The sequence below is a fragment of the Diorhabda sublineata genome, chromosome 5, assembly GCF_026230105.1.
Source record: "Diorhabda sublineata isolate icDioSubl1.1 chromosome 5, icDioSubl1.1, whole genome shotgun sequence".
Taxonomy (NCBI): Eukaryota; Metazoa; Arthropoda; class Insecta; order Coleoptera; family Chrysomelidae; genus Diorhabda; species Diorhabda sublineata.
Genome location: NC_079478.1, coordinates 13,303,490 through 13,323,806, shown reverse-complemented (window position 1 = coordinate 13,323,806; position 20,317 = coordinate 13,303,490). Strand labels below are relative to the sequence as shown.

The window sequence follows — 20,317 nt, the reverse complement described above, 5'->3', positions numbered from 1 at the left end:
ATTTATTTAAACTTGTCATTGGACATATATATCTCAAACTCTTGACACTAATCTAAGATCGAAAAGAAAATAAAAAAATGTTTTCAATACAACACTGAACCGTCCCAAAAGTCCCAAATCAAATTAGTATTTTATTTATTGTAAAAAATCAAACGGCTTTTTTATCTGAAAGCACGTGTTTTTGGCGATTTAATACTCACGCTGGTATATCAGTTTTGCGGTCAGAACTCTTTGATACTCATTCAAATAAGGATATAGATCAGTCATGTAAAAGATTCGGCCCACGGCCCGCTTGCGGCCCCAGGACAGTAACAATCAAGACCCGCGATCACAATCAGAAAGAAGAATCATATTTTTAGAGCTTTTAGACTTCATTCGATTCCTCTACGGGTGTTTTAAATACTCGTACTCTCATTTCTACGGATGTTTATAAGCAATTTCAAGGGCAGCGTGTGCCTAGACAAGACGGTATCGCGTTTCGGGTCTAGACTAAAACCTTCCTTGACCATATAAAACGAGTGCGTCGGCGCGACGTGAGTCAGTTGAGTCAAGTAATCGATGCGATACGGTTGGAGAAGGATTCTTTCATAAAATGAATGAAATGGAATTCCCAATTTTCAACAATCTATTCAATTTTGAAGCTTCACAGGCACCAGTTTATTTGTAAATGGAGTTTTATAGATCTTCAATCGGACGGTATTTTGAAAGAAAAATTTAATGAGATTAACGCTCTTGCATTTTATATGCAATATTTCAAGAGTTTGGATAATTACCCGAAATTAAAAAAGCATACATGCATTGTCTGTATGTTGGTAGCACCTATTTATGTGACCAGATGTTTTCCGTCATGAAAATAAATAAGAACAAACATCGTACAAGATTTACGAATGAACATCTCCAATCAATTCTTGAAATAACTACAATGAATATGATACTTGACATCAATGAGCTTGTCAAATAACAAGAGAAGTCAGGTATCTGGATCTTCGATTTCAACATAATTACCTACCATCTTTTATGACTTTGATATGATTTTTAACAACTGTATATTTTATATTTATATAATTTAATAAATAAAATATAATACTTCAGTTCATTTTTTTTATTTTCAAAATTTAATACATATATGCAAAATTCAGTTTGACACCTCTAATATAGATGGTTAAAGTATAATATGAACTTTTTTTAGCGCGATTTGTTCAATATATAAGAAATAAAAATTTTAAACATTTCATAAAAATATCCATATTTTTATTCGATTTTTTATTTTAATATAGTTTAATTATGCATAAAATTTCGCTATTAATTATCAAGTAATTAAATTAGCAAGAATAAACTACAGTCGAAACCATCAATTTCCCGGCTAAATTGTGACGGAATATTTATCTTGGGGTCGATAACATCACAACCGAAAATATTGAGAATAGAAAAAATTGGCCTGGGGCTGTTATAAAATTGAGGAGTGCCGAATGTTCGATGGAGTGTAAGTTAATGTTAATAAAAAAATATGTATAATACCGTACAAAATATTTGTCACAACCATGAAGATATACAGGTATAACGAAAGTTTCGTAATCTAGAATTTTAATTCCGTTATGGAAAGTTCGAAACACTAACTATTATACAGTATATAGTGTGTTCATAAAGTAACGCAACTTTCTAATATTAAATAGCTGCATGAAATGATTATAAGCATACAGCATACACTTGACATATTTTTTAAAATACAGGGAATTTCTATAACTCCAATATTAAGGGGAATGCAAAAAATTCCGAGTTAACGAGTTTTCGACTACAAGAAAAAAAATTGTGGGAAACCAATGACCGAGCAGTTGGCACTGATCATTAACAAAATATTAAAATACAAAAAAGTACCCGAAGCATGGAAAACAAGTATACTTATTCCAATGTTTAAAAAAGCTGACAGAAAAGAATCGGAAAGCTATAGAGGAATCAATCTTTTAAACACTACTCTAAAAATGACAACCAAAATTTTAACCCAACTAATAAATCAAAGAATATCTTTTGAGGATGAACAACAAGGTTTTAGAAGTGGGAGATCATGTACAGACGCAGTATTTGTAACTAGACAAATCACAGAGAAAGCTCTAGAATCTAATCGACTGGCGATCATTTGCTTAATGGATTTGACAAAAGCTTTTGACAGAGTTAGATTAAAAGACTTGGTTCACCTTTTATACAATAGACAAATACCGTTAGATATCATCAAAACAATTGAAGACATATATAAGGACAACAAAATACAGGCCAGAATAGACGGACAACTTATAGAAGAAATAAACATAGGCACGGGTATAAGACAGGCAGATTCTTTAAACCCTACTTTTTAATCTCATAATGGATGAAATAATAAAAGCAGTGAAAAGGAGGAAAGGTTATAAGATGGGAAATAGAGAAATAAAAATTCTCTTCTATGCAGATGATGCTATCCTCATAGCCGAAAGTGAAGACGACCTACAAAGGTTGGTCCACAAGTTTAACATGGTAGCAAAGAAGCTGAACATGATACGGTACCATCATTGAACAGATTATGGAAACTAACTGCTTAGTCATCACACTATCAAGCTATGGAGATACAGAATCAGAAGTAAAAAACAAATACAGGAAGCCAATAGAGCTGCAGGATGCCTCAATAATACAATATGGAGAAACAAACATATTAGAACGGAAACTAAGACTAGAATTTACAAAGCACATACACAGCAGAAACGCAGCCGGGCACGTCCAAAACACAAATAATGCTGGAAACAGCTGAGATGAGAATACTGAGGAGAATCACAGAGAACACACTGAGAGATCGAGTAAGTAGCGACTACATTAGAACAACATGTAATGTGGAGAAGATTAACGAGTGGTTATTGAACAGAAAAAAATAATGGTACAACCATATAAGTAGAATGAGAGATGATAGGGTAGTAAAGATCGCAAGAGACAATCGCCGGCCGGGAGAAGAAAAATTTCGAAATATATGATTTAACTCATGAAATTTTGACTTACAAAGACCACATGCCATTTTTCGCCATATAGGTAACATCATTTTATTCACGTAGAGTGAAAGTCTTTGGTTTCCGCTTTAAGAGAATGGTACCAGAAGTACCTGACCTGACCTAAAGATAGCGGTAGTTGCTTGAAAAATATTACTGTATTTAGAAAGTACGCAGTTTTCAGTGAATTTGTAAACATGGAAAAAATTGGTCATTGTTATGTGATACAGTATTTTTATTTGAAAGGCGTTAACCCAACCAATATAAAAGATGAACTAAATTCTACTCAGGGTGAGACTGCTCCTTCATTATCAACAGTAAAATATACGAGATACGGTATATAAGAGACCGTACGACCTGTTAAGACCAGCATCGCGGAGGTCGCCTAAATGAGCTGACAACTCCAAAAATGTCGTAGAAAATCCACAAAGCGGTACTGGATAATTGCGACTGAAGGTGTGCGAGCTAGCAGACATAGTAGGCATTTCAAAAAGTGCGGTACATCGCATATTAACTGAAAATTTGGACATGAGAAAGCTGTGCGCAAGATGAGTGTCGCGTTTACTTCAACTTCGTGAAAATGTTCTCATCGAGTCTTCGGCAATTTTTACCATAAAATAAATACGAATTTTAGCGCCGTTTTAAAACCATGGATGAACCGTGGGTCCATCACTTAATACCCGAAACAAAAGAACAATCAAAACAATGGACTGAAAAGGAAGAACTGGCTCCAAAGAATACAAAGACACATCCATCTGCAGGCAAGGTCATGGATGCATGTGGGTAGATTTTCAATGACTATCTTAAAAAAGGAGAAACTCTCAACGGCAAGTTTGATACGAACTTATTTTGACGAAGAAATGAAGCAAAAACGGCCGCATTTGGCTAAGAACAAAGTGTTGTTTCATCAAGTCAATGCACCAGCTCACACATCCATTATTGCAATGACCAAAATGAATGAATAAAGTTTGAATTGCTACCTCATACAATACCTATTCGCCAGAGTTAGCCCCCTCGGATTATTTTCTGTTCCCAGTCTAGAAAAATGGCTCGGTGGTCAAAGTTTTTCTAACAATGAAGAGTTAATTGTGGCAGTTAATGGCTATTTTGAAGCGCTTGACGATTGTTATTATAAAAAGGGTATAGAAACTTATAGAACATCGCTGGGAAAAGTGTATGAAGCTAAAAGAAATTTACGTTGAAAAATAAATAGATTTTTCTTTGTTGGGAAGGTACTTTTGGGAACATGCTCGTATATTGATTTTATTGCTATTATTTTGGGGAATTCCAAGTGAGACGTTCATTGCACAACGGGCTTATCTGAAGGCCTATGTGCTCAACGGCTTCACGGCCGCCAACACCTACGAAATAATGGACTATATACAAAGCGTATTAGTAGGTTATTTGGGTTTGACTTGTCTAATGGGCCAGAATTATTATATACCATAATATTAGCAAGCTGTGTTACTTATGAAAATTTAAATCATTCCCATAGTCGTGGTTTTATCTATTGGATTCTAAATCAAATTCATCTAAAAAAATTAAATTATGATATAATTGATATTGAAAATAAGTTCAAAAAATACTAACAAACTAGGGATTTAATTCCGAAAAGATGAACCCCCGATTTTTTTGAAACTGCTAAGGCTCGTCATTAATTAGAGAAAATAATCCTCCTCTCTCGCGCCACCGTTTACAGGGGGGTGGAGGGTAGTTAATGCCCGCTTACACACTTAAAGAAATTAAAATAGGTTAGTCGATCTAAGTCATGCAGAAATATTTTGGGTCATAACAGCCAAAAACCAGACTTGCGTAAAAAATATACCACGCCGTTTTTGTAGAGCTTTTTATGGGCATCGTATTTTGTTTGCATTTTTTATCTCTAAAATCAATATATTCGGAAATTTTAAGGGTTCTATATATCCATCTCTGCTCGTCCAAATAAAGATGAAAAATTCACAAAATTATTTAGCAAACCGTATTATTGAGTTGCTTGCTGACAGCACAAAGTGGACTGTGTTCGATGTTAATATCAATGGCAGACTAATAAAACGAGTCGTTCTTTGTCTAGAGCTATCTCAGCGGAATAAAAAATAACAGTTTTTGCGTCAATTTGGAATTCCATTTAATGACTACGAAGTCGAAAGCAATCACTATAAGGCCTGTCAGCTGGAATATTTCGAAGAAGAAGTCCTATAAGTCGAAGGAATAATGATATTTCAGCAAGATGTAGCTTCGGCTCCCTGCTACAATATTTGACGAAATTAAAAATACACATACCGGCAAGACATATGTTGAAGCAAAAACTTAAAATGTTTGACCAAATATATTCTTTTTTTTATCCTTATTGCTTTAATCTGCTTTAAATATGTAGTTAAATTTAATGAAGTCAGCGTTTTAAGGATTACAATTATATCAATAAATCAATTCGACCTAACATTTCTATAACTAAACGGAACAATGTACGAAAGGAAAACAGAGAAGGGTTTTGTTCAGTTACAGATAAACTAACCCAACACCCTCTTTGGAGATTCTACCCTTCTCATGCGGGACAATTGATTTTCGGGAGTTTGCCATGCTGCGGCGCTTGCGTGTTTGTGTGTTTCTGCATAATGTGAATACTAATGAGTAAAGGAGCACAAATGTTGTTAAAATACGTCTAGAAATTATTTTTGTAGATACTCGAATTTCTCAAAATTATGTATTTTGTAAATCCTCACCTACTATTGAAATAGAATATTTAACTACTTATATTTTTATATTTCCGACCATTGTTGCTAATAGGGAATGCAAGTTTTTTTATTTTATAGTTCATTAATCACGAATCGACTTACGAATGAACAACGCTTGCAAATCATTGTATTTTACTATCAAAATTCATAATCGGTTAAAAGAGTGCATCTTCCAATTTATGGGCAGTTTGGTCGGCCTACCGAGGGAACTATTCGAAAGCTTGTGACCAAATTTCGAACCCAGTTTAGACTATTGGATATTCAACTAACTAACTAACTAACACGCAAAGGTACAGTGAAGATCGATCTTCCACAACGTCGTAACATTTGGTGAATGGGCGCTGGCAAAGTTGGAGGGAGATCAACCTTTTTGATCGAAAAATTGTGTTCAGCGACGAAGTTCATTTGTGGTTAGGGGGGTACGTGAACAAGCAAAATTGCCGCATCTGGAGTGAAGACCAGTCAGAAGCATTGAAAGAGCTACCAATGCATCCCTAAAAAGTCACCGTTTGGTGTGGATTATGGGCCGGTGGCATCAACGGGCCGTACCAAAAGCGAAGATGGCCGGAACGTTACTATGAAAGGAGAGCGAGTGTGATGATTGACGATTTTTTTTGCCCAAAATGGAAAAATTGGACATGCCGGACATGTGGTTTCAACAAGACAGTGCCGCATGCCACACAATTCATCTCACGTTTGGGGTCCGCCAATTGGCCGCCTAGATCGTGTGATTTAACGCCTTTGTACTATTTCTTGTGGGGCTATGTTAAAGCTAATGTCTACAGGGATAAACCAGCAACGATTGACGCACTGGAAACCAATATTGAGGCATTTATTCGTGAAATACCTGTCGATATGTTGGAAAGAGTGTGCCAAAATTGGACCTTAAGCGAAGCCGCGGCCAACATTTGCATGAAATCATCTGCAAACATTAAATTATACTGATCGTTCTATCGATTCCAATAAAGATTTCATTAATTTTTTCAAAATCAAATCCTATACCTCTTAAAAATGACTGATTGGTTAGAAAAATTATCAATCGAAAAACACCAGTATTTCGAAATCCTACAATATGACATTTTGAGACCTAGATTTATATATGAATTTGACTTTAAAAAAACAAAAATCTAAGATCAGGACATAAACAATCAATAAAAGAAATCATATACATAGAACAATTTAATTTATTTCAATCTATTTCGTTATCGTTTTGGTGAAATTCTAAATACATTGATTTTAATACTCTGTTTATAATAATGTTTTAATTTATCTACAAATCATCATATGAGTAATATAATAACGTTTTTCGTATTTATTTACACTCTTTTAATTCGTGGGGTGAATTAATAAACAATGTCTCTTACGTTCTTAATTTATTTACAAACTTTACAATAAACTAATTCAATCTTTTCACTATGATTTATTTAAAACTAACTAAATGCGCTACATAAATTTATTATAAAAAAGTTATACGTATAGTTAAGTAAAAATGTGAAATATAATCAACTTTTGATTATTTCATTTTTAGCCAAACAAACTTGGTCTTTGCTTTGACCTATTTGGTTGCCCGTGGTGGTTTTTGTTATCATCCACGTAATTTTGTGTTGTCTTATTATAAGACAGTAATAGGTCAAAGCATTTCGTTCGATTTATTAAATAATATTGTTTTTAGAAACAACAAATATTATTGTTCTTCTGGTATTAATAAAACTCATGCAATCTCAACAGATTATTACCGAAATGTCTTTACAGAAAAAAAACCCTTTGTATAATTTTCTTATGTAATACCTGACAAAAAATTGTGACAATTTCAAATGTAGCTAGCTACATGGAAATAAAAATTAACCTTGAGCATTGACGCATTGTTTGAATTAAATCTTTTATATATATTTGACTGAATGACTAAGAATAATATTGAAATTTAAAGATATATATATATATATATATATATATATATATATATATATAAATTTGTTTATCGTGAATAATTTGTCTTGATTTTAGGTCTCTTTTTAATGATAATCAATTTTAAATAACATGTAAAAATTGAAAAGAGACCTAAAACAATTATCTCGAAAAACATAAAAAGGTCTAGGAAGTAAAAAAGTTAAAGAAAATTCGTATATATTTGTATACATTTCAAGTGGTATTTACTAACACTATAATTTTTGTTTACAAATTCAAATTGCTATTTTTTGCTATTCTCCAAACGAGACTAAAAAACCATTTTATTACTTTTTTCCACTAACAATAAATTCTAATAGTGATTCACCGAAACCGTTTAGAATTTTTACGAACACAAAATTGTTCCCTGATCGCCTCTTCTATTATGGCTCGAGGGCACAAAAAACCAGTTTGCCTTTCGTTTTCTTGGAAGACTAAGCAAGACGAAGATAAGAAATCAACCTCGTGTTTGGACCGACTGGTCGGCTTGTCGGCGGGTCAAAGCACAAAAAGTGTCGTAAAGTAAAAAAGGTCTCTGTTGAATTCGTAATATACCCCAGAATAAGTTGATTTTTTCTTTAAGTACAAGATGAAATGTAATTTACTTTTCCGTTACTTTGGTTTGGCATTTCAATATTTGGCAACTACTATTTAGATAATCAAAATTTTTTTCATTAATTCTATTCAATATCTATAATTTGCTTTTTCAACGTTTGTACTGTTTTTCTTACCTGCATTATACATTCTTTAGTAGAATTCTGTACCTCAGAGGTAAACTTTTGCAAACTTTACAAAAGAACAGTTTTAATATTAAATACTTCTTGTTATTTTTGTTCGCGGTTTTCAATGATAATTAGATGTCATCATCTTGTAATATTCCTCGATATAGTATTCTAACCAGTAACGTGACACGTTCGTCAGGATGCCAATATGTGACATGTGGGTCTATCAGACCTAGACGGCGTATTCTGTACTTTCTTTCCTTGTAAACAGAAAATACAATCCCACTATTTAACCCTTCTATAATATTTACTGGCTGAAATAATAATAACAGTAAACGGCATGAAGAAGTTTAATTACAATTTTTAAAAATTGAAAATATGAAATAAGTATGTAATTTATTATACAGTGCTTTCAGATAAAAGTATCCACCTTTAATAACTTTTGTAATACTGGTATTTAGAAAAAATCCAAAAACACGTCAATTTATGTTGGAAGGGGCAAGCATTATGGCTTATTTAAACTTACTGGAAAAGCCACCCTCTCACCCCTAGCAGCATCCCCTTTATTTTTTTAAATTACTTTTCATATTTTTTATGTAAAATTTGGATACTCCTCTTTGAGCTGATTTCAAAAATGTATAATACTTGTAGGTTAAAGTGGTTAGTTTATGAGATAAACAATTTTTCTTTTAAGAGCACAAATTTTACTTTCACCTTATTTGCCTGTACTAAAATGGGTTGTACAACAGTTCAAACTCTTTAATCTTTTTAACTGTGCTATTTATTATGAAGTTACAATAAGTGTTCAAAATGAGTACCATTTACTTCCATACAATGGTATAATCTATTTTGAAATGCCTCTCTGACATTGCTTAATACGGCTGGATTTAATTGTCGACATTCATTTTCTATCCTCTCTCGTAAATCATCCAGAGATTCTGGTTGGGTAGCATAAATTTTTGTTTTTAAATACCCCCATAAAAAGAAGTCTAGGGGTGTTAAATCCGGTGACCTAGGTGGCCACTCCATCATCTGCCCCCTTCTACCTATCCAACGAGCGGGGAATGTTTCGTTTAAAAATTGTCGGACAGGCATAGCATAGTGTGGGGGAGCTCCGTCTTGTTGAAATACCAGTAAATCTTCGGAAAGGTTATCATCATTTTCTATTATTGTTGTAATACGTGGGTCAACCCCTTCCCTGAGTAACTCAAGATATGATTCACCATTTAAATTTCCATTGATGAAGAAAGGTCCGACAATGTGGTCACCTAGGATACCACACCAAACGTTTAACTTTTGGGGATGTTGTGTATGGAATTCACGCATAATATGTGGATCACTTTCAGCCCAATATCTACAATTATGCCCACTTACTAAGCCATTTAATGACCATGAGCATTCATCAGAAAAGCAAATATTGTTTAACAATTGTGGATTGTTATTGATAATTTGCGTCATTGATTCGCAAAACTCTAGACGACGATCAAAATCATCTTCATTCAACTCGTGCACCAACTTAACTTTGTATGGGTGGTACTTGAATTTATGTAGAACTCGGAAAACTGTAGAAGATGAAACGCCGATCGCTCTACTTATTGTTGACAACGATTGGGGTTGTTGAGCCTCTAAGCTGACTTGCCCTAAAATTGCCACTTGGATTGCTTCGTTATTTACGAGTCCCTCTCGCTTATGCACTTTATTGCAAATAGACCCTGTTGTGGTAAATTGCTCCATCAGTTGAATTACATACTTATGAGTTGCATGTCTTCTGTCATGTAATTCGTTAAATATTCTAGCAGCAGCTCTTGCACAATTATTATTTTGGTAGTATAAACCTACGATTTCAATTCTTTCTTGCAAAGAGTAAACCATTTCAGAGAAACAAAATAAATAATGTATCAAATTACACTATCAATAGTGACTACAAATTCTAGTTGACAATATCAAACTTTAATAAAAAGTAGAGTTTTTTCTTGTTTGAATTTTTTAAGTAGAATAAATAGCACACTTAAAAAGATTAAAGAGTTTGAACTGTTGTACAACCCATTTTAATACAGGCAAATAAGGTGAAAGTAAATAATAAGTAAAATTTGTGCTCTTAAAAGAAAAATTGTTTTTAACCTAAAAATATGAGAAGTAATTTAAAAAAATAAAGGGGATGCTGCTAGGGGTGAGGGGGTGGCTTTTCCAGTAAGTTTAAATAAGCCATAATGCTTGCCCCTTCCAACATAAATTGACGTGTTTTTTGGATTTTTTCTAAATACCAGTATTACAAAAGTTATTAAAGGTGGATACTTTTATCTGAAAAGCACTGTATATAAATTAGGTTTCCTATAATTTGAAATATTTCACAATAACAATGTTTTTAGTTGTTTATATTTTTAGTGCACCTTCCACAAATTTTTTTCCCACATTCTAGGCAAATAGGGTCTCCACAACTGACACATCTGAACTGAGTTTTCCTGTTTTTCTTATACGAACATCTCACTGTCTTCAATAGCTTTTCTGCTTCAACTGGTACGATAGCTTCACCTAAAACTAATACTTTTCGGATCCACCCCTTTACATCTTTATTAATTAATTTATTTTCGAGTCTATCTCTCAAGTGCGGTTCAACTAACTGACGTGCAAGCTTTTCTATAAAGTTGAACCTTGGTTCCAATTTGCTCCCAGCAAAACATTTATATACAATAAATGCATTGACCTTCGCCATGTTTAGAATCCCACTAAATACTCAAAGAGGCCATCTTTCGTCTTTGCGCTGGGTGGAATACATACTGCACTTAAATCCAGGGCATCAACTCCTCCTCTTGTTTCGTTGTAAAAAGCATTTATTTCCTACTTTCCTGTTTCATAGTGGTCTCCTTTTAAGTAGTGAATTGAACTGAACCAATTGTTTGTTGTTATATTTCTGTTGCTCTCTAGAATTGGTTTTGAGACAGGCAGCAGAGCTTGAGTAGGTATCGAAAAGTTTTTTCTCGCTATCAGTTAGATATTTGCCATGCGACTCTTTGCCTGCATGTATATGCGTTGTGTCCATTTCAAAATGCATGATGCTATTTCACAACTACCACTAGCACCCACTGTTTCATCCCATATGGGCTTTTCCGTTTATAGCATTCAAAATTTTTCAAAGGTTCAAGGTCCATATTTTTCGCAAATAAAGTGCCTAATTGGTCAAGTATGGTTTTGCAAACAATTTTGCAGATCGAATTTGGCAAACAATTTTGCAGATTGATCGTGATCGCAAACTTCTTCGATCCAGAATGTTTTGATGTTTCTTTATCCTGTTTTTTGGCTCATATCTTGATTTAGCTTCATTAAGGTGACTCTCATATGCTTGTTGAATTTGCACCTTTTCCTCTTCATCATCTTCAATTTTTAGGCGCAGAACAAATGCATTGCCAGTGTCACAGGTGTCATTGGAAGGCTGCTTGAATGATAAGCTGAATTCATAATCAAAAATATGGAAATAAATCCACTTCTTTTCTATTAGTTTTAGCGTTTAAATCAGAGCCTAGATACTTTAATTAATTACGTACCTAGCTTTCAATGCAAGGGCTAAAATCAGTCCTATTAGTCCTTTCACTCATTTTGAAGCAATAACTTGCTGTTTTGTTGGAAAAATCAAACAAATCAGAAATAAAAGATTAAATAATTGATTATAATTATTAATATTCAAAACTATTTGTAAAACAAAACCTTTTTTCTAAGGTGGTAAACTGTCTTATACACTTGCATCTCCTTCACATTCAGTAATTACTAGGGGTTTACAGTTGTAACTCAAGTAACTACTAGAGTTTACCTCTATCATATCATGACAGATACGTTAAATTCACTTTGGCTATGACTCCATTCATTAGCTGTGCAGATACGACACCTATCCACTCAAGAATATACACCTCGATAATGCAATTATATCAAATCAATAACCACAAAATCGAGAATTTTGTAGTTACGACAGTTTACCACTCAGGAACAGAATTATACAATGTCAAACCATTATCCGATCAAATGCCTCAGCATTTCAAGACAAATATATTAAAAAAATTATAAATTGTGCTTTTTATGTATTGTATATAACAAGAATAAAAAAAAGTGACGAAACCAGCTACTCGCTCAGTTTATTAAAATTGTGATTTCAGAAAATGATGCTAAACAATTGACATCATTATATCTAAAATATGTGACTTATATCTGGATGAGTGGATCATATGAATATTACCTACATATTATCGTTTCCAATTTGCGGTCTAATAATAGTTTCTTCTCGACCCTATACCCACAACCAAGCTATAGAATCACCTATTGTAATTTATTTGAAATGTATATCATTAATATTCGGAATCAATGAAAAAAATCACACCACAAGAACATTTGGAGGGAAAAGGGGGTGGCGCGCGAGGAACGTACAAGCACATTTAGAAAACATTTCGTGCACCTAGCCCACACTACTTATGTTGTTGCATCCGAAAGATCGTTCGACGAGCGCATAAGAAAATTTGATACGCTAAAGTGAGTCCTAGAGGTGGACACACATACGAACTTTTGAATAACTATTATCATTAAGACAAAACGAAAAACCATCAGCAACATCTAAGATTTTCCAAAATGAGCAAATGTTCAATATCATGGAAAATATTGAACAAAAATTAATCATCATCATCAAACCTTCCAATCCTATGTGGATTGTCTATCGTTTTTGGCGCTTTAAATCCTTTTTTTTTTGAGCTGGATTACTCCTCGTTTTCTAATTTTAATTTTCTCTATAGTTTGTCGTTTGTTTTGTCTGTTTTTTTTTTACTATTTTCCAATCTTTTTGGTTCCGGCATTTTGCTTTCCAGTTTTCTATATTGAGTGCTCTTATGTCTGAAATGTTAACCCTAATTTTAAGGATTCGAAAAGGACATTAATTTATGTATACGCCTAATATATAGAAACTTTCTAAACCATTTTTTTTTTGATGAAATTGGTTTGTGATATGTAGTTTTCTTTTTTTAGACCATGTTGGACAAAGAAAAGAAACGTTTCCATGAAATGGCAGAAATGGACAAGAAAAGGTATAACACTGAAATGCAGAGTTACACTCCACCCGCTGGTGAGAAACAAAGAGGAAAGAAAAGGAAGCAAGTTAAAGATCCAAATGCTCCAAAACGTTCTCTGTAAGTACAACATATGAACTATATTTTAATTTCAAAAAATAAACAATTATTGTATAGGTCTTCATCCATTCATGATTATTCCTTCATTTATTGTCTTCTTAGGTCTACTTTTTTTCTCTTATCTCATGCTTAGGTGTCTTGGTTTCTGACAATTTCTTGTATTCCTATTATTTTTTTTATTGATTCATTTCAAACTCTTTCTCCGAGGATTATGCTCTCATCTCCTCTTTCAAAAATTTTCTTATAGTCTATGTCTTTTTTCCATTCAGTTGTTAATTTCCCAGTTGGTACTATCAATTTGGATCTATCTTGGGTGCTAGTTTTTGTTTTCATTCCAGTGTACTTGAATGCTGAGGCTTGTTTTCTCTTTCTAATTTGAACAGAACCTGTCCAACGTCATTGATCAACAAATTAATCATAAAAGTAATTAAAGTTGATTTTAATATGAATAATGTTTGATGTGAATGATTGCACAGTTTGATCAATCTGCAACCTTACGAAATAGGTGTTAGATTATAAGCCTGTGCTAAATTAAATAGCAAGGAACGTTGAATAGATTTGATTGTTTCATATACAATTAAAGTAGACAAATATTCCAACATTATGCCATTATGTATATTAACAATTCCTAAAAAGTGATTATTTGTTTATTAAGAATTTAGTGGTTGCTTTTACTTTTTCAGTAGTGTAACATTCTGATTGTTTCATTTTGTGAAAAGTAGATAATCTGACAAAAAATTGAAGTTGCCAATTTACATTACATATACATCAAAAACCAACATTTAGAAATGTCTTTATGGTGAACTACACAAAAAAAATTGGTGGTTGACTTTATATTGGGCTGGCTACAAAGTAATTTTGGTTTTTTAGTATAAAATAAAACACTTTCTTTAACAAAGAATAGTTTTTAATAAATTATATATTTTCCAGTTTGCTCAACCACCTTTTGCCATATTTCTTTCAGATTCATGATTCCGTGCTCATAAAATTTCTGGTCCTTATCAGCAAAAAACTGAACCAGATGCGATTGAAGATCATCGTCATTTGTGAAAGTTTGACTATTTTAAAGAATTCTGTAAACTTCGAAATAAACGGTAATCAGATGGTGCCAGGGCTGTATTGGGGATGTGGCATCACTTCCCAGCTAAGCTCCAATAATTTCCCACGAGTTGCCAGATGTGTGAGGTCTTGCATTTTCATAGTGGAACACTAAACCTTCCTGATTTGACAATTCTGGCCTTTTTTTCTTTGATTCCTTCATTCAGTTCCATTAATTGTTGACAGTAAACATCAGAATTGATAGTTTGATTCCTTGGAAGCAGCTCAAAAAAACAACACCACAATCTGAAATCATGAGCTTTTTTGTTGTTTTTCAGCTTTCGATGTGGTTTGTGCTGGTTCATCGTGTTTGCTCCATGATCGTTTACGAACTACTTGACTATACAAGACCCATTTTTTATCATCAGTGATGATTCTTTTGAAGAAAGGGTCAGTTTCATTTCGTTTAAAGTGCATATCGCAAATTTTGATTCTTTGTGTTAAATGATTTTCTTTCAATTCGTGAGGAAATCAAATTGACTAGCCCAAGACATTTTAAGCGTTTTTGTATTATGTGCGATACATGTAGCCCTTTGGCAACATCTCGAACAGTTATATGACGATCCTCTTCAATTATGACTTTGATTTGGTCATCATCAACTTCAGTAGGCCGACCAGAACGTAGCTCATCTTTGAGGGAAAAATCTCCAGAATGGAATAATTTAAACAAATTCTTACACGTGCACTCTGTTAAGCAATCAGCACCATAAACTTCACATATTTCTTTGTGAGCTGCATCAGCTGTTTTTAGTATTGTATTTCATGTCAAGTAAGAATGTTGAATCTTGAAGTTTCCATTTTATGTTGTTATTTATTGTTTTCCAAAATTTCCTTGAAACTACATTTTTTTAATTAATCCCTGTAGTTTTCGGTGGTGATTATATTTTGAGAGTTCAGAAAAATTTTATTTTATTGTCTTATTGAATTTGATCACATTTAATTTTATGTGATCTGATTATTATTTAAATGAGACTAGTTGCGTTTTTAAAACTCTTCGAATTAAATTCTGAAGATGAAAATCTACATTATTATGAATTGTTGATAAATACGAGTATAATTAAATGTAATTTCAACTTTAATCTTCTCTTTTCAGTTCTGCATTCTTCTGGTTTAGTAATGATGAACGTGGCAAAGTTAAGGCACAAAATCCCGAATTTGGTGTCGGTGATATTGCCAAAGAATTAGGTAGAAGGTGGGCTGAAGCAGATCAAGAAGCCAAAGGAAAATATGAAGCTTTGGCTGATAAAGATAAAATTAGATATGAAAAAGTAAGTATAACTGTACTATTATGTAGTATGTTTAATTTATCTATAGCTGACAAGATTTTGGTTTTTTTATACATAATCACTTCCGCTTTTTTAGGAGATGACTGCATACAAAATGAAAAATAATCCCGCCATGAAACAAACTGTACCTGAAGTAGAAGAAGCAGAAGAAGATGAAGAAGAGGTCGATGAAGAAGATGATGAGTAAACAGTGTAAGATAATCTCTCTTGTCGTTTTAAGTCGCCTTCTCATTCCTCTATTGTAAATATACATGTTAGCAAGTGTATTAATCAAGGTTCTCATTTTTTCTTATTTTTTACCCAAACTAAACAAAAATGTGTGTACTTACAAAAGAATATTGACAGTGTGTGAGTGACCGACCGCCTTTCATTTAACTTTAATTTTTATAACTTGACACATCGATACATTTATTTTTATTTTTTAATCAAGTTGTAAAAGAACGTGTGTAGTGTAATTTTTTTATGATTCAACTTGAATTCTTCCTCGGCACTGTCATACAGGATAGTGCAAAGGACGTAGCGAGACAATGCTAGGGACCTCTCTCTTCAGCTCTTCAGTTTGCTCTATTATTGCAAAACTTTTGATTTGGATTGTAAATGAACATTGATTTATACTTGAAAGTTTTCAGCCTTATCTTCTTGATGTGTTGTTGAGGCGGTGTCAGAACAAACATTTTTTTGTAACTCGAAATATTTTCCAAAAATATGGGTTAATAACGAAAAACGCTTACATTTATTGTCTGCGGAGGTTTTTTGCTGGTTTATTAACTTATATAATTGAAAAGAAAAACATAAGAAGCTTTGGCTCGTAAGATTTTACTCCATTGACGAAAGCTTGTGGATTAAATAAGTCATTTGCAACTCCATATTTTTATAATTTGTAGTATCTGTATTTGCCAGTTATTTATTTATATAAAAAACTGTTTCTTTTAAGTTGTATCACTTTTAGTGTAATGTACTCCCCATTAAAAAAAAAGAAAAAATTGTTCCCCCTATTGTATAAGCAGAGCAGGCTTATTTTTGTTCATAACGAATATTCATACCAAAGTTGTTGAAGATGGTAATTTTGAAAAATCTGAATGTTTGCCATTATCACCTTCATTTATTTATTTATATGTTGAAAATGAATATTCCTTGTACAGTACTGAGTAACGTTTATTTTCATTTGATAAAAACCATTTATTTTCATTTGATAAAAACCTGTGGACCATATATTTGAATAACACATCTCAACACAAAATTTGACTTTGAATATAATGTATAAAATTTCGATAGTTTAGTTCGTAATTACACAAAAAAATTATATAACATTGATTTTGTATTTAGAAGACCGACCAAACGATATTTTTCAAAATTTGTATTTTTAATTGAAGATAGAATTATACAAATAAATATGTTTATAATTTTCATCAAGCTTTGCTATCACAAATAAATTCAATGAGGGCTATTGTTTCTATTCTCACCACTTGACACCATTATCGAGTAAAGTCCTAAATAATTGGCGTGAAAACAAAGTTTGCATTCAATATGTTGAAACTGTTCTATACGAATACCCAGTTTACCTCAGTATTGTTTAGTTCCTGAAATGGAGAACAAAATTTTCAAAAGAAATCCCTGGTTATGCAAAATATTGATTAAATAGTTTTAATTATAACAAACGTAAATAACCCGCACACAAACATTGACATTTGAGAACTCACGCTTCAATAGCACATGTAGTAGCGAAATTTTCACTAAAAATGTCACTTGGATAAAAACCGTCCATATATTGAAATTAACTTCGAAAGAGATACAAATTAGTTGAGTTGGAGAAACATTATCTCAAGACTTATTTCATCATTTACATATGTTGAGGTAAAAAAATTGAATAAATTGTGCAATTATGATAGCAATTAATTAATTCTGGATGAAGGTTCTGATATATTTGATACCAATAATTTTGAAAAGATGTTTCAAGTTTTTTAATTAATATTCAATATATGGTCCCCTCGTTATCAAAACAGTGTACTAAACCAAAAAGGAAATGATTTCTCGATTTTTAATAAGCCATTTTCATATCTAGAAGTACAACAAGAAACTGTGATTATTTTTTTAATAAAAATGGTTTATTTTAAATATCTTACAAATTTCCAGATGGTTCACTTCAATTTTATGCCTGTTTCTATATAGTTTTTTTCCTCCTGTATAAATGTTGACTGTATTTTCAACTCCATGGATAGTTTTATCGAATGTAAACAATAATGTTAGTGATTACTCTTAGTTGTACTACATTGTATTTTTAATAATATTTGAATGCGATGTCCATTAAATGGACCCAGATATCCTGTGTCACAATAAACTATTGCTCTGTATTATTTTAGGGAGAAAGAGATAGAAAGCAATGTTTGTTTTTTATATCTGATAGGAATAATTAAAAAAACAAATAAAATTTTCAATAAATCGATTATTGCTTTATTTCTTAATTTTTATTTTTGTTTGAAGGTAATCCTGAATTACGTATATTTATTTCTAGAGCTGATAGAATGTCAAAAATAAGGGTATTATGTACGTTTTTTTACAAACCAAATAAGGGAGATAAAACAAATATCTACAGTACAGGCTATTATTGAAGTTTTGGATTTTTTTTATATAAAAAGCAAACACAAGAGGGTAAACTCTATTACACCACAAGAGTAGTTCAAGTGGTGCCTGTTGTGAACATTGATCTTGAACTTCTGTAGATTGTAATGCTCGGGAAAAACGTGCCTTGGTAGCCGATTCCACAGGCTTGCACTTTTCCAAAAAGAGTCGATAAATTGACGTTCTGGGCGTCTACAGGCGTTCATGAGCCATGTCTGCCTGTCTAGTAGATCTTGTAAAAACTGCTCCAGGTGTGATTATGTTTGATAGCTCCGAAGAGTATCGGTAGAACTGAGTCAGGTCAGCGCCCTTTCTTTTATGCTCTAAGCTGTCAAGTTTCTGGTCAACTCTGGATCGCCTATAGGTCGAATTGCTCTCTTCTGTACTGAGTTAAGCATTCTAAGGGTATGCTTGGAAGCTGAGCTTCAAATGTGCGAGTTTGGACCTTCTTTAGGATTAGAAGCTATTTTTTGAAACTGCCTTAGCGCTAATTCGGTCATGTGACTATGCTAGAACATATTGCTTCCAACCAGAACAACCAAATCCTGAACCGCAATGGCACCCTTCTTTGAAAAAATAGCAGGTCTTTGCTGCAGTAAACTCAATTAGATTGCTTCCAACCCACTCCAGAATGTTTTAATGATGGTGATCTATTGCTGCCCTAGTTGATTTTAATATTGCGGCTGATTAGAACGACGACACCAGGGTGGGTGACGAAATGCATCTCTGAAGGATACCAGCGTTGACCTTTCACCTTTCTAAGCCGTGATCATCGATAGCGACCTGTATGGATCGGATTTGAGGAAGCTACTAAGCCAGTCGATAAGTGAGGATGACAATCTTAATTTATCTAGAAGGTTGAAAATATTTGTTTTAAGCTTGAGTTTGGTTTTGGTGGATCAATTTCTAAGTACCTTAAGCTTAATGGTTATTATATTACTCTAATTTTGATAATAACCAAGGAAATATTTTCTGAGGATAACAGAGACAAATGGATTTTTGAGAAATTCCCAAATGTCCAGTAATCAAAACTAGAGATTTTTTGTTCTGAAAATATTTTCGAATACTGTATTGGTATTGAAGAGATAATACTAATAATAATCAAACAATTAGGAAAATTCTAGTGCATTTTAAGAAAATTGAATTATGAAAAATGGTAAGCATTGAAAAATCCCTCCCACACAAAAGTTTCAAGATTACTCCATGCGCCCGTAGAATGAACATCGTTATGATGGTAATTTCATAAATTTTAAGAAAATACTTATTTAATGGTCGTTGGAGCCATTGTCACAAACTATGTTGCTTTAAAACAGAAAATGAACATAATACCTATAAGGAAAAAGAAGCATAGTTTACTCAAATAGAAATATTTTTTTATTACATTTAGTGCAACTATAAAGAATTATTGATAAATAATATTTCAAGATTAAATTAAAAAAAAATCATAGTAAGATATTGTCTTTAATGCAAAAGGCGTAAAGTTAATAAGCTTACTACTAATGATATATGACCACTAGAGTGGTACTGATGTGGGTCTTGCCTAGGATACTATCAATAATAAATTTTCATTCTAACATAACTTCAATTTTAGCGTAATTCATTGTAAGTTTCTTAGAAAATATTGGAGTTAAAATGTAAGGTAAGTTAGTTGTACCAAGAAAAAGAATCAAGAACCTATCATCTACCAAGCATTTTTAGAGTTTTTTGATAACCAATGTCAAAAGAATTTCACAAACAATGATTATTGTA

General features: G+C 32.6%; 1 protein-coding gene across 1 annotated transcript in view; it reads left to right on the top strand.

Moving 5' to 3' along the window:
- Positions 1-18,388, top strand: part of LOC130444368 (high mobility group protein DSP1) — a 41,259-nt gene extending 22,871 nt beyond the window's left edge. The window contains exons 3-5 of the mRNA XM_056779462.1: positions 13,405-13,565; positions 15,757-15,931; positions 16,026-18,388. Of these exons, the coding sequence (XP_056635440.1) occupies positions 13,405-13,565; positions 15,757-15,931; positions 16,026-16,136 (447 nt within the window). The 3' untranslated portion in view covers positions 16,137-18,388. The remainder of the gene's footprint in view (positions 1-13,404; positions 13,566-15,756; positions 15,932-16,025) is intronic.
- The last annotated feature ends 1,929 nt before the right edge of the window (positions 18,389-20,317 follow it).